General features: G+C 39.4%; 1 protein-coding gene across 5 annotated transcripts in view; it reads left to right on the forward strand.

Annotated features, from left to right (window-relative positions):
- The window catches only part of LOC105466064 (sphingosine-1-phosphate lyase 1), an 85,437-nt gene that overhangs the window by 52,402 nt on the left and 19,915 nt on the right, over positions 1-13,120 (forward strand). For all 5 annotated transcript variants that reach the window (XM_011714927.3, XM_011714924.3, XM_011714923.3 and 2 more), the window contains 4 exons: positions 4,160-4,227; positions 7,692-7,839; positions 10,582-10,658; positions 12,341-12,469. In XM_011714927.3, the coding sequence (XP_011713229.2) occupies positions 4,160-4,227; positions 7,692-7,839; positions 10,582-10,658; positions 12,341-12,469 (422 nt within the window). The remainder of the gene's footprint in view (positions 1-4,159; positions 4,228-7,691; positions 7,840-10,581; positions 10,659-12,340; positions 12,470-13,120) is intronic.

Raw genomic sequence — 13,120 nt, forward strand, 5'->3', positions numbered from 1 at the left:
TTCAGTTCCGCAGCTCACTGTGCCATACATTTTGCTTAGCTAATAGTAGAGACACAGCCATCTTAGGTTCTGATACTTACTTGCTTTTAGTGGTCAAAGGAATATGCTGGCCTCTGAGAGGCCAATTTTCCATGAGAATATTGTTAGTCATAGTATACTGATGAGATATGCCATTTAAATCCTTGTGGGCTGACCTCCAAGCCATTTGAGGTTTTTTTTTGAGACGGAGTCTCGCTCTGTCACCCATGCTGGAGTGTGGTGGCACGATCTCGGCTCACTGTAACTTCTGCCTCCTGGGTTCAAACAATTCTCCCTGCCTCAGCCTCTTGAGTAGCTGGGATTATAGGCGCCCACTACTACGCCTGCCTAATTTTTGTATTTTTAGTAGAGATGTATTTTTGCCCTGTTGGCCAGGCTGGTTTTGAACTCTTGATCTCAGGTGATCCGCCTGCCTCGGCCTCCCAAAGTGCTGAGATTACAGGCATGAGCCACCATGTCCAGCTGAGTTGTTTTGTTTCTAAAGATATATTATAAAACAAAAGCAGTACATGTTCACTCTGGAAAAGTTGGACAATATGGATAAATAATAAGAACAAGATTAAAATCTTACTACTGAAGGATACCACTATTTGTATTTCTCTGTTTCTATATCTGAATCCAGTTTGAACCATACAAAATGTAATTTTGTAAAATCATCAAATGTTGACAATTTTGTACAATTTAGCACATACACACACAGCACACTTTCATTTGGTAACTTCCAACTTGAATTTTAGATACAGATAAGAATGTCTTCCCTCCAGAGATCAGGGATAATTTTGATAGAATATTCACTTTTTTAGCACTCGCTCACTTGCCATATGTTGCTGAACAATCGAGTTATTTTTAGTTACACTGCACTAGAGGAGTCTGAAGTCTGGACTAGTGATGAATTTTGCTGATCTTCCAACACTGAATCCCTCCTGAGGGAAGAGAGTAGTTCTGGAACAAAGGATGGAGCCTGGGGTAGAGGAGAAGTGGGCAGCAGCATGAGCTGGGCAGGGGTTTAGCAGCCTCTTCCTTCAGTCTGCTCTGTGATTATCAGCTCACAGTTTATTACTTTTACTTTAACATTGATTTTAACTGTGGGTTGTCCATGGTTTACCAACAGAAATCAGCTTTATGTCATGGAGGAAATGATAAACTCTCAGTTTCTTGTTGTGCCACCTTGGGCGACACCCTTAAGCTCTCTCAGCCTATTTCCTTGCAATAAAATGGACATCATAATAGCTGCTTTACCTTGTCATGGGTAATATGAGGACTGAATGGCATCTTTTGCATAAGTGGAATTTGTAAACTGTTAAGAACCATGCATTGTCCTTACACTGGCATTTTCTATTTTGTTATCTTAAACTTTTTGAATTCTTTTTTTAAATTAACAAATAAAAATTGTATGTTTATGGTGTACAACATGATGTTTTCAAATATGTGTAAGTTGTGGAATGGCTCAATCAAACTAACACGATTACCTCACGTACTTTTTTTTGAGATGGAGTTTTGCTCTGGTCATGCAGGCTGGAGTGCAATGGCGCGATTTCGGCTCACTGCAGCCTCCACCTCCTGGGTTCAAGTGATTCATCTGCTTCAGCCTCCTGAGTAGCTGGGATTACAGGCGCATGCCACCACCACCAGCTAATTCTTGTATTTTTAGTAGAGACAGGGTTTCACCATGTTGGTCAGGCTGGTCTTGAATTCCTGACCTCGTGATCCACCCGCCTTGACCTCCCAAAGTGCTGGGATTACAGGTGTAAACCTCCACACCTGGCCTCATGTACCTTTTTTAATGGTGAGAACACTTAAAATCTACTTTCTTAGCAATCTTTACGTACGCAACACATTTTTATTTACTGTGTCACCATGATCTCTTGAACTTATTGCTTCCATCTAACTGGAATTTTCTGTCCTTTTGACCATCTCCCAATCTTCCTTCTTCTCCTTACTCTCAATCCCACTAAAAAATTCTAATTACTTTTCTTTCTGTACCTCTGGGGACTTCTGAGATAATCCTTTTAGGTCATGACCATGGGATCTTTTTATTTTTAGTTTCTTCATCTCTGACGCTGTATTCTGTTCTTTTTATCCTGTACCATTTTTTTCTCACAACTTCCACAAAATTAGTTTTTTTTTAATCCTTCACCTAGTCACATTACTATAGTTCGGGACAGCTGGCCCAGTTTGCTGATTTTTGGACTACTTTTTACCTCATTAATTACTTCATCAAATAAGGAAGCAGCTCTGAATCTGTACAGCTTTAACAGTTAGAAATAGTTGAATAACAAGAAGCTAAAATATCCAATATTACATTATAGTCATTTGATGGACTATTATAACATTAGAAAATATGTTTAGAAAGAATTGTTAATAATGTAGAAAGTGCTATCCATGAGGAGGATACAGTTATTTTACATTATACAGGATCTCAGGTATGTATTACAGTGTGTAGAACATAGGGCTAGAAGGAAATACTCCAAAATTTAAACAAAAAGTAACCACAAACAAGCGGTTTCAGTCCCTTTGTCGTCTTATTCAGTCTGTGTCTTAGTTACCTGGTTTTGTCCCAGGCGTTTACAGAATGTGTACTCTAGGAAGAGTTAGAAAGAGGGATGCAGCTGAAGCAAAAACAACTAGCAGAGATATAAGGCATGATGTGGTAGATACAGAAAGGGGGTACAGATGCATCCCGTGGTTGTTGAGTGAAGAGGGAGTTCCTTCTGGCCAGGAAAGTGGGAATTCCTAGATCTCCTAGGAATGCAGTAGAAGTTCATATTCAGTTCACACCTTGTATAAAAAAGCCAGGCTTAGATTCTTACAGACTCAAACAGAAAATTCCTGTGGTACATTTGAAGCAGTGTAGAGTCCTGGGAATCCTGGACTGAAAATAACAAGACTTCAGTTAAAACTTTGCTCCGTCACTGATTTTATCTGTGGCCTTGAGCAAGTTTTGATGCTTTGATCTTCCATTGCCTTTTATGTCACTTGTGGATTGTATATAATGCCTTCTGTGCCAGCCTCAGAATGCTGTTGTTATAGTCAGTTGAGATACATTGATTGTGAATGCATCAGAAGGTCTACTAGTCTATTTAGATGCCATGTATTTATGATTATTATAATTGACAGGATTAGCATTCCCTATTTGTACTGCCTGACAGAGTGGACTCTGGCATCTATGATTTTTCAAACTTTTTTTTCTTTTTGTTGAGACGGAGTCTCACTGTGTTGCCCAGGCTGGTCTCACACTCTTGTGCTCAAGCAGTCCTCCCACCTCGGCCTCCCACAGTGCTGGGATTAGAGGTGTGAACCACGGTGCCTGGCTAGCATCCACAATTTTGGGGGCATTTGTAGGTCCAGAAAATGTTAGAATCTGTGTTGGATGAGAGGCTGGACATAGATCCAAGCAAAACAAGCTAAAAACAGGGGCTGGCCTTTAGTCTTGGGGGAAGGAAGAGAAATGTTGAATATCTAGAAACCTTAGGAAGGTCAAGAATTCTGGAATACATATGTCATATGACCTAGTAGTTCTGCTTCTGGGAGTTTATCCTGTAGGTGTGCAGTGTGGTGTGTGTTACAAGGTTATTTATTTCAGCCTGATTTTTAATAGCAAATATTAGAAGCAACCTATATATCCATAATTAAAGGGCAGGTTAAATAAATTTTGGCACATCCATATAATGGAATACTCTGCAGCTATAAAAGTGAATGAGGATGCACTGATCTTTACGATAATACTCCTAAGTGGAAAAACAAGGTCTACCACAGTGCTAGAGTGTGCTACTTTTTGTGCAAAAAAAGGGAGACAAATAATATTATAGCTTTACTGTTGCACATGTATGCATAAAGAAACTGGGAGGTAGCGTGAGGGTCGGGGGGATAGGTTCGAGAGAGGGAAGCTTCACTACTTTACTGTGTGTGTATGCGTTTGTATTTTTAAAATTTCGAACCATGTAAATATAGTACTTATTCACAAATATAAATTTAAAAGTTTTTTTTTATTTTTTAAAGGAAAGAAACTTTTTGCAATTGGAAGGCAAGTGAGGTTGTAGAAGACATGTTGAATGGTTGCTATATACAGGTCATATCCATGGAAATTTATTTGAATAAGAGAACCATTTGTTTCTTTTAGGTTTATGGTCAAGGTTTAAAAAGAAATGTTTTAAGCTTACCAGGAAGATGCCCATTATTGGTCGTAAGGTAAGTAGAATCTGTATGTCATTTTTTTCCCCTCCTGATAATCATGCCTCTTTCTTTCTATTTACTAAACCTAATATTCTCAAAGTAGAGGGGCGATTTTGTCCCTTACCTCCAGGGGACACTTGGCAGCGTTTGGAGACGTTTTTGGTGGTCACAGCTTGGATGGAGTGGTACTCTTGGCATGTAATGGATGGTGACCAGAAATGCTGCTAAACACTAAATATCCTACAATGTACAGGACAGCCCCCTGCCCCCCAAACAGAATTATCTGGCTGGAAATGTCAAAATGGCCAAGGTTGAGAACCCTGACTTAACCCTTTCTCCAATGTAACTGGCCAAAAGAGAGGTGAGAAGCCTGTTAAGGAAGTAAGAATTTGAAATGAGAAAAGCTGACTGTATCGTTAGTTGCTTTGGAACAATATGCGGCTGGCTGACTTTAGATATTTATCTGGGAGTTGGGTGCTTACACGGTTTAGGTCAGGGGTTGGCAAATGTTTTCTGCAAAGGGTTAGATATGAAACATTTTGGGCTGTATAGGCCATATCATTTCTGTTGCAACTCCTCACCTCTGCCCTTGCAGACGGACAGCAGCAAGAGGTTCAGGAATGAGCCTGGCTGTATTCCAGTGAAACTTTCTTTACGAATTCAGATAGGCCTTAGTTGGTTCCTGGCTGTAGTTTGCTGATCCCAAGTTGCACAGCGCTGTCTCTTGCTCTTTGCAATTATCTGTATTGTGGTACGTCCCCTTTGGTATGTCCCCTTTGCCCTCACCCATGCTGAGGATAAGGTAGGCACCTCTGTACCTCCCACAGGTTATCACAGATGAAGATAAACAGGGCAGGCCGCTTGACAAGCTCTAAGGAAGGCATATGAGTCCTTGGACTCTTCATCTCCTCCAGTGCCCTCCCCTAACCCCCCTTTGGTCTTTCCCAACTTTACCTGCCTTCCAAGTTTTCTTTTACTTTTGGCTTTCAGTTCCCTTTCGTGGCTATACCAGGGTTCGTTTGCCAACCCCTGACCTAAAGTTTGCCAGTTATCTTTAACCTTTGGCTGAAATCCATTCAGACAGAGATATGTATCTTCAGGTTCATTTCCTGTAGGGGAGTGGAAGCAATAACAGGTGGTGAAGGGGAATGTGAGCACATAGGCTTCTGTTTGCTCTCCAAATTATATTAATCCCTAAAAGTAAATCTAGTCCTTACGGAATATTAGGGATGGGGACAGGGAAGGTATTGTAGAAGATGGACTGTAGCACAAAGAACATTAGGATTTCCCCTTATCTCCTGATTTTTTTTTTCCTTCTCGCTTCTTCAGTTTCCAGACTTTGAGACAAATAAATGCTAGGGTTCTAGAACCTACTCTTAAACTTATAAAGTCACGGAATTGGAAGATCCTTAGCTTGCTAAGGACTATCTAATCACTCTCCATTTTTCAGAAGCAGATTCTGAGGCTTAGAGACAAAAAGTTACATGTGTATATGTGTATGTGTGTGTGCGTGCGTGTGTGTGTGTGCGCGCGCATGTGTGTATACCTCTGTCATTTATTCACTTCACACATGCTTATTGAGCCACCTGCTCAATGTCAAGTACTTTTCTGGATGCTGGGGATATGGTAGTGAAGAAGACCAAATCCTTACTCTCATGGAACTTACATTTTAGGTTAAGACAGAAAGTAAAGAAGTAAACAAATATGTGGAATTTTATTTTGAAATAAATGCTTTGAAGAAACTATATTAGGTAACATAATACAGGCTTTGAGGCAAGAATTGGGGGTAAGGAAGTCCTTGCTGTGCTTTCTAATATACCTCTCTGTCACTTTTTGTGTTTCATTTTATGGCAATAGCATACTCTATGCATGGAAGCTCAGCTTTCATAGCCTGTTCTGTTGCATGAGTCACCATTTATGTGAATTAATTTTTTAATTTACAACTTAAAAAATATCTTCACGTCCATAGCATGCCCAGGCATTGCTCAGGAGTGTAGCCTCTGCTCCCTGCCAATGTGGGCCTGTTAGACCATTGCAGACAGACATGCTTGAAAGGAGTGGCTTTCCCTGTGGTTTCATTGAGGGCCATATCTAAGAACATCCTCTTGTATTCTAATTATCCATGGCTAGAGATGAGAAAATCTTAGTGTGGAGCGAGTTCTTAAGTTCTATAACAAATATGTTGCTGAAACAATAGCACTGTGACATGAACAAATCGTGACATGTAGCTTCTCTCCCCAACCCTACTGCCCGAGAGTCTTTTGCTATAAGTAGTAGCCCCTGCCCTTCTGCCTCTTTACTATTTTTTTTCCCTCAGCACTTTTTGTCACCTGACTTATTTTCTGTCTCTTCTGCTGAAAATAAATGTCATGAGGACAGGAGATTTTTTTTTTCCCTGTGTGCTCCATTGCCTAAGTTTGTTTTGTTCACTATGTATCCCTAGCCTGCATATTTGTTGAGTAAGTGAATAAAAGAAAACAGCTCAGAAGCTGTGGCTTTGACGATGGAAAAGAAGAGAACCGTAGTTGATAAATCGCCTGGCAGAAAGGACCTTAGTTTCTCTTAACATTTTGGGGTCAGACAGTGCAAGCTGTCGACAGCAGCTTAAGGAGATACATTGGAGTGTTCCTGGCAATTCTTAGAATGCCCTGTGCTTGTGTTGTATGGGGCCTCCAAATTCCTAGTGTGCTGTGTGCATGTCTGTTGAAGGAGCTCATCACTTGCACAAGGACCAGAATCCCTTTTACTGTGGCATGGCCAGTTTTCTGGCTACTGTTTCTAGTTCTACCTTTGATTCTTTTACACACACACTGTAGCTGCTGCCAAGGCAGGATCAAAGTCCAAATATTGCCCTCAAGGATGTGCTGACTTTAGCAATGCCAACCAAGTGAAGCAGCAGTGATGTCAATGTGGCAGAGAAAAGGGTTATGGGGAAATTGGGTGCATCTTTTTTTTTTTTTTTTTTTTTTAAGACAAAGTCGTGCTCTGTTGCCTAGGCTGGGTGGAGTACAGTGGTGCGATCTTGGCTCACTGCAACCTCCACCTCCTGGGTTCAAGTGATTCTCATGCCTCAGCCTCCCAAGTAGCTGAGATTATTGATGCCTGCTACCACACCTGGCTAATTTTTGTATTTTTAGTAGAGACGGGGTTTCACCATGTTAGTATCAAACTCCTGACCTCTAGTGATCTGTCCACCTCGGCTTCCTGAACAGCTGTGATAATAGGTGTGAGCCACCGTGCCCGGCTGAGTGCATCTTGACCTTTAGAGAGAAACATCGCTTTTCAAATTTTTAAGAGGCTGTTGTACATGCCAGAAAGTAGCTGACCAGTCAGAATATCACCGTATATCTTTAAGAAAAATGTTAGTCTAGTTACTTGTGCAGTGTTCAGCATTGAGCAGTTGCTTGAATGTCATAATGATTCTGCTGTCTCTGCTGTATGCTTCCATCGGGATAACTTTGTCTTTCTTACCTTTGGAGATTCAAGACAAGTTGAACAAGACCAAGGATGATATTAGCAAGAACATGTCATTCCTGAAAGTGGACAAAGAGTATGTGAAAGCTTTGCCCTCCCAGGGTCTCAGCTCATCTGCTGTTTTGGAGAAACTTAAGGAGTACAGCTCTATGGGTATGATGCTTGGCATAGACATGCTCTCTACTTCCTTAAAGCGACTGTTTTGTCATTGTTTAATGTTCACATAGGTTAAGAATAACTCATCATTGGTTCTTACATGTTTAGGAAGACCTACTGTTTCACAGGTCGAATTTCATATTTTTAAAATTATGTTTAGATTCATCCATCATCCGTAAAGCAAGCAAATCTCAGAGACAGTGGAACTTGGCTTAGGTACCTTTTGTAAGCATGAATAAAACATTTAGTGTTTAAGAAGAGAGAATATAAGATATATAATACAAATGAAATATAGATTCATGTAAAAATGTGAAATCTGCATAAAGGCACAAAAGAAAATAAGTCACTATAATTCTACCATCCAAGATAAACAGATGGTATCTATCTTTCTGCATGTAGCTATAGGTAGAGCTGTCTGTATAGTTTACATCTATCTATATATGTATATCTATCTGTTTCTGAAAATGCTAATAGTGTTTGTCTGTGTGTATACACATATGCATGAGCATATATGGGATGGATAAATACACCAAATAGCTTGGTGTGCTTAAGAGTGTAACCCTGGAACCAGCCTGGATTCATATCTTGGTTTGCCACTTAAAGTATGCCTTTGTCGAGTTACTTCTGTATGTCACAGTTCCTGTGTCTCTACAATGGGCATAGTAATAGTAGTACAGTACTTACTTGAAAATTTGATTATGGGGATTAAATGAGATCATACATGTGTAAATGTTTTATAGTGCCTGGCATATAGTAAATGTTCAGTAAATGTTAACCATTATTGCTATTATTAACTCAAACAGATTCATGTTTGTTACTGATTAAGATCATATTACAAGTACTTTTTAAAAATAAGCTTTTTAGTTTGATATATTTACAGAAAAGTAGCAAAGATGATAGAGATTTCCCTATACCCAGCTTCTCCTGATGTTAACATCCTCTATAACCATGGTACGTTTATCAAAACTAAAAAATTAACATTGGAAAAGTGTTATTAACTACACTACAAATTCTATTTCTAGTTCATCAGGGTTTTTTTTTTTGTTGTTTTGCTTTGTTTTGTTTTAAACTAATGTTCTTTTTTCTATTTTAGGAGCCAATCCAGGAGCCATGTTGCATTTTGACAAATACCCTTATTTTTTATTTTTTGAGACAGAGTCTCCCTGTGTTGCCCGGGCTGGAATGCAGTGGTACGATCTCAGCTCACTGCAACCTCCACCTCCCAGGCTTAAGCAATTCTCGTGCCTCAGCCTCCCAAGTAGCTGGGATTACAGGCATGCGGCACCATACCCAGCTAATTTTTTGTGTTTTTAGTAAAGATAAGGTTTCACCATGTTGCCCAGGCTGGTCTTGAACTCCTGAACTCAGGTGATCTGCCTGCCTTGGCCTCCCAAGGTGCTAGGATTATAGGTGTGAGCCACTGTACCCGGCCTTGACAAATACCCTTACAGTTTCTGAGTGACATGTGTTGAGGTCTTGACATTGAATAGTACAAAATTTGATATAGTCTAGGATGTAGGTGAATGAAGGAGGGGTTAGCACTCTAAAACCTGTGTGTTAAAGATTTCCATGATTATGAGAGCTGGTTACCACCACCATATTGCCTTCTCTTTAATGTTTAAGTCATTGTCCATTGCTGTATTCTCTAGCATGAGTAAAAGAACAGGAAATGAAACCAGTTATCTTATTTTCAAAAGGCTGGTGACCACTGGTCTGAAGCTGTGTATAGTACAGAGTAGTGTCCTCTAAGTCAAACGGGCAGCAAGTCAGAGCTTGGCAGATTGCTGTGAGAATGAGTTTGTCTGTATATTTACCACTTAGTTTTCTGTTCTCAAGAGCTGAAGATCTTTGTTTTGGAGAGCCCATGGCTCCATGCAGTTTTTAGTTGGTGTGTTTCTGTAATGGTTTTCTCACTACCCGCTTTCAATAGGGCATAGCTGCATTGTAGCACAAGGACCTGAGACACCCACATCAACAGATTGGTGGGTAAAATGAAGAATGTCTCAGGGAGAGAGGAAAGTGGAAAGTCAGATCTTATATTCTAGTCAGGAACTTTACTTTTCTTTCCACACTGGGATAAAGGAGGTTTATCCCAATGTTGACTGTGTTCCTGATCTTGAATGCTACAGCCTGTGCTGCTGGAAGCAAATAACTAGTTGTATGTGGGTTTCCAGGCTTGGCTTAAGGGAGCCAGTGTCTGAGACCAGGGTGCTCATGGTTTATTCCTCATTGTGGTTTGTTTGCTGGTTTCATCTGTGATGATAGTGTGCTGACATTTCACACTTTTCATCTTGGTTTCTTCTGCCAACTCTGCCCATAACAGTTCTCAAAATTCCTAGGACTGGATAGGAAGGGAGAGAAGAAGGAAGCTATTGCAGAAAAAGGCCACTCCAAAGCCATATAGAGAATGAAAAATAAGTATAGACAAAGACAAATGTTCCTGCTGTTAGAAGGTAGTTGAGGATGAGGACAACATTGTTATCAGACTGCCTTTATTGTACCTAAATGTTATTAATATCTTTTTCACATTGCTGATAATAATGATTTTTCATCTTTATTTTATTGTGCTAACTCTTTATTGAACTTTTTTCTTGACTTGCTGTAAGAATGCTGTTGAGTTTCCACTCAACATTTTTTTCTTTTGTACCCAGAGGGGTTTCTTCCTGTTTCTTCTTTATTAGAACCTGTCTTCCCAGAGGTTCCTGCTTATTGACCTAATGACCTTACCTTTCTCTGCAGACGCCTTCTGGCAAGAGGGGAGAGCCTCTGGAACAGTGTACAGTGGGGAGGAGAAGCTCACTGAGCTCCTTGTGAAGGTGAGCGTCCAGTTCTTGAGGAAAACCTACCTATGAGGTCTGTGCCAGTTTACATGACCTCCTTTTTTCTCCTTACTTTTGTAATTAGAAAAATTACTTAAGGAAAGCTTATTGTTACAATAAAACCATAAAAGTTTCTCTTCACACAGACATAGGCAAATATGTATAATATTATCAAAGACATCTTCAGTCTGTCAAATAGTAAAACGTTATTTATGTTTTCAGTCTTTGCAGATGTCCTGTCTAGAAGGCAGATTACTAGGGAAGATAGTCCTGTCAGATGAGATTTGTTATGGTGAGACAGACTTTGTTTGATAAGGAGAGAGAGGATAGGGAAACTCTTTCATAATTTTCTCAAGTCCTGTGACCCGAGATGAGCAGTGGTCTCATGTAACTTCAAATCATTCTCATTCTTAGCTGCTTCCATTTCTCATCACATTTATTTTTATTTTATTTTATCATTTTTAGAGACAAAGTCTCACTCTGTCACACAGGCTGGAGTGGAGTGGTGTGATCATGGCTCACTTCAGCCTTGACCTCTTTGGCTCAAGTGATCCTCCCACCTCAGCCTCCTGAGAGTCTAGGACTACAGGCGTGCACCATTACACCCAGCTAATTTTTGTATTTTTTTGGTAGAGATGGGGTCTCACTCTGTTGCTAAGGCTGGTCTTGAACTCCCAGCCTCAAGTGGTCCACATGCTTCGGCCTCTGAAAGTGTTGGGATTACAGGTGTGAACCATTGCACTCAGCTGTCATTTTTATTTTGGAAACTCCACTTCATCATTTAAAATTGGGGTTGTACTGATGATCTCTAAGGTGTTTATGTTCAATTATTATAAATATGGAAGTGTCTCTTAATAAATATGACAGATTTTGCATAAGTTGGTATAATGCTCTGATCTTCTGTGCTTAAAATCTTTAAGTAGTTTCCCATTATCTACTGGATGAAACTCAGGTTCTTATGCAGCAGAGAATACAAGTTTCTTCATGAGCCAGCTCCCACTTATTTTTTCTTAACTGCTACTTTTTATTTCCCACATAAACACTAATCCTGCCTCTTTTCTTTACTAAATGTGTCGTGCTCTTATCATGTTGTTTTCCTTCCCTTCCATCATTCGTCTTGTTCCAAATGATGATTCCTACTCCTCTCTCAGAGTTCCACTCAGCAGACACCTCTAGACCACCCAGGATGTTAGTTGTTCCCTCTTCAGGGTCTCTTAGCACTCTGTACACAAACCTGGTATTGCAGTCGATAACAACAGCTGCTTTGTGCCAGACACTCTACTAAGTGCTTCACATGCATTATGTTATTTAATGACTGCTAGAACGCTAGAAGATAGCTACCATAACTACTTCTGCGTATGAAGAAACAACCTTAGGTTATGTGACCTACACAGCTGAAAATAATAGGCAAAGCTTAGACTTCCTGCTGGGTCAGTTTAGTGTTATAGTCTGTGCTTTTAATTATATTTATACTTCTTTCCTCACCACATTGTAAAATTATTTATTTACATGTCTGTCTCCTCTGCTGTGTTTTGATCTTCTTTAGGTTGAGGGGTATATCTTACCTTTTTTTCCAGTTTCTATTGTGCCTATACTTAGAAACTGTTGTTTAGTGCATGATTCTTTGTCCTATATAGTGTAATAGTTTTAATTTCACCTCTGCTTGCATTTCTTTACAGGCTTATGGAGATTTTGCATGGAGTAACCCCCTGCATCCAGATATCTTCCCAGGACTACGCAAGATAGAGGCAGAAATTGTGAGGATAGCTTGTTCCCTGTTCAATGGGGGACCAGATTCATGTGGATGTGTAAGTATGTGCAAGGGGCATCCAATACCTTTATTTTTTAGGTTAAAATAGAAGAGTTTTTAATAAATATTAATTATATTTTAATAAATAAAAATATTAAAATATTTTACTACACAAGTAATATTTGATCATTGTGGAAAGATCATTTTACTACACAAGGAATATTTGATCATCATAGAAAGATCCTAATTAACTGCAGTTTTAAATTTTAAATTTAAATTTTGTAATTTTGTAACCCAGAGAATGTCAACATTTTGGTATATATTCTTCTAGATGTTTTTCTCTTCACCTTTTTATTTTGAAAAACTTTGAACCAACATTCAGTTTCTAGGATAGCTTAAAGAACACCTTAGATTCACTAAATGTAAATATGTTGCTATATCTGCTCTCTACATTCCTTCCCTCCCTACCCCCTTCTTCCCTCATCCCTTACCCGCACACTTACCATCCCCCTATTTATCTATGTATACTTTTGTTGTACCATCCAGCAGTGTTTTTAATATACTTCTGGTTTTACCTGAGCCAAAGTTTAATTTATTATTTTGCTGTAAATGGAACCTCATTTAGTTGCTATTAGGCATAAAGAAAGGGGGAGGACATCATTATATTTAAAGAAACACATGAAGATTCTTTATTTTACCTGTTCTTTCA

This window comes from Macaca nemestrina, chromosome 9 (assembly GCF_043159975.1).
Source record: "Macaca nemestrina isolate mMacNem1 chromosome 9, mMacNem.hap1, whole genome shotgun sequence".
Taxonomy (NCBI): domain Eukaryota; kingdom Metazoa; phylum Chordata; class Mammalia; order Primates; family Cercopithecidae; genus Macaca; species Macaca nemestrina.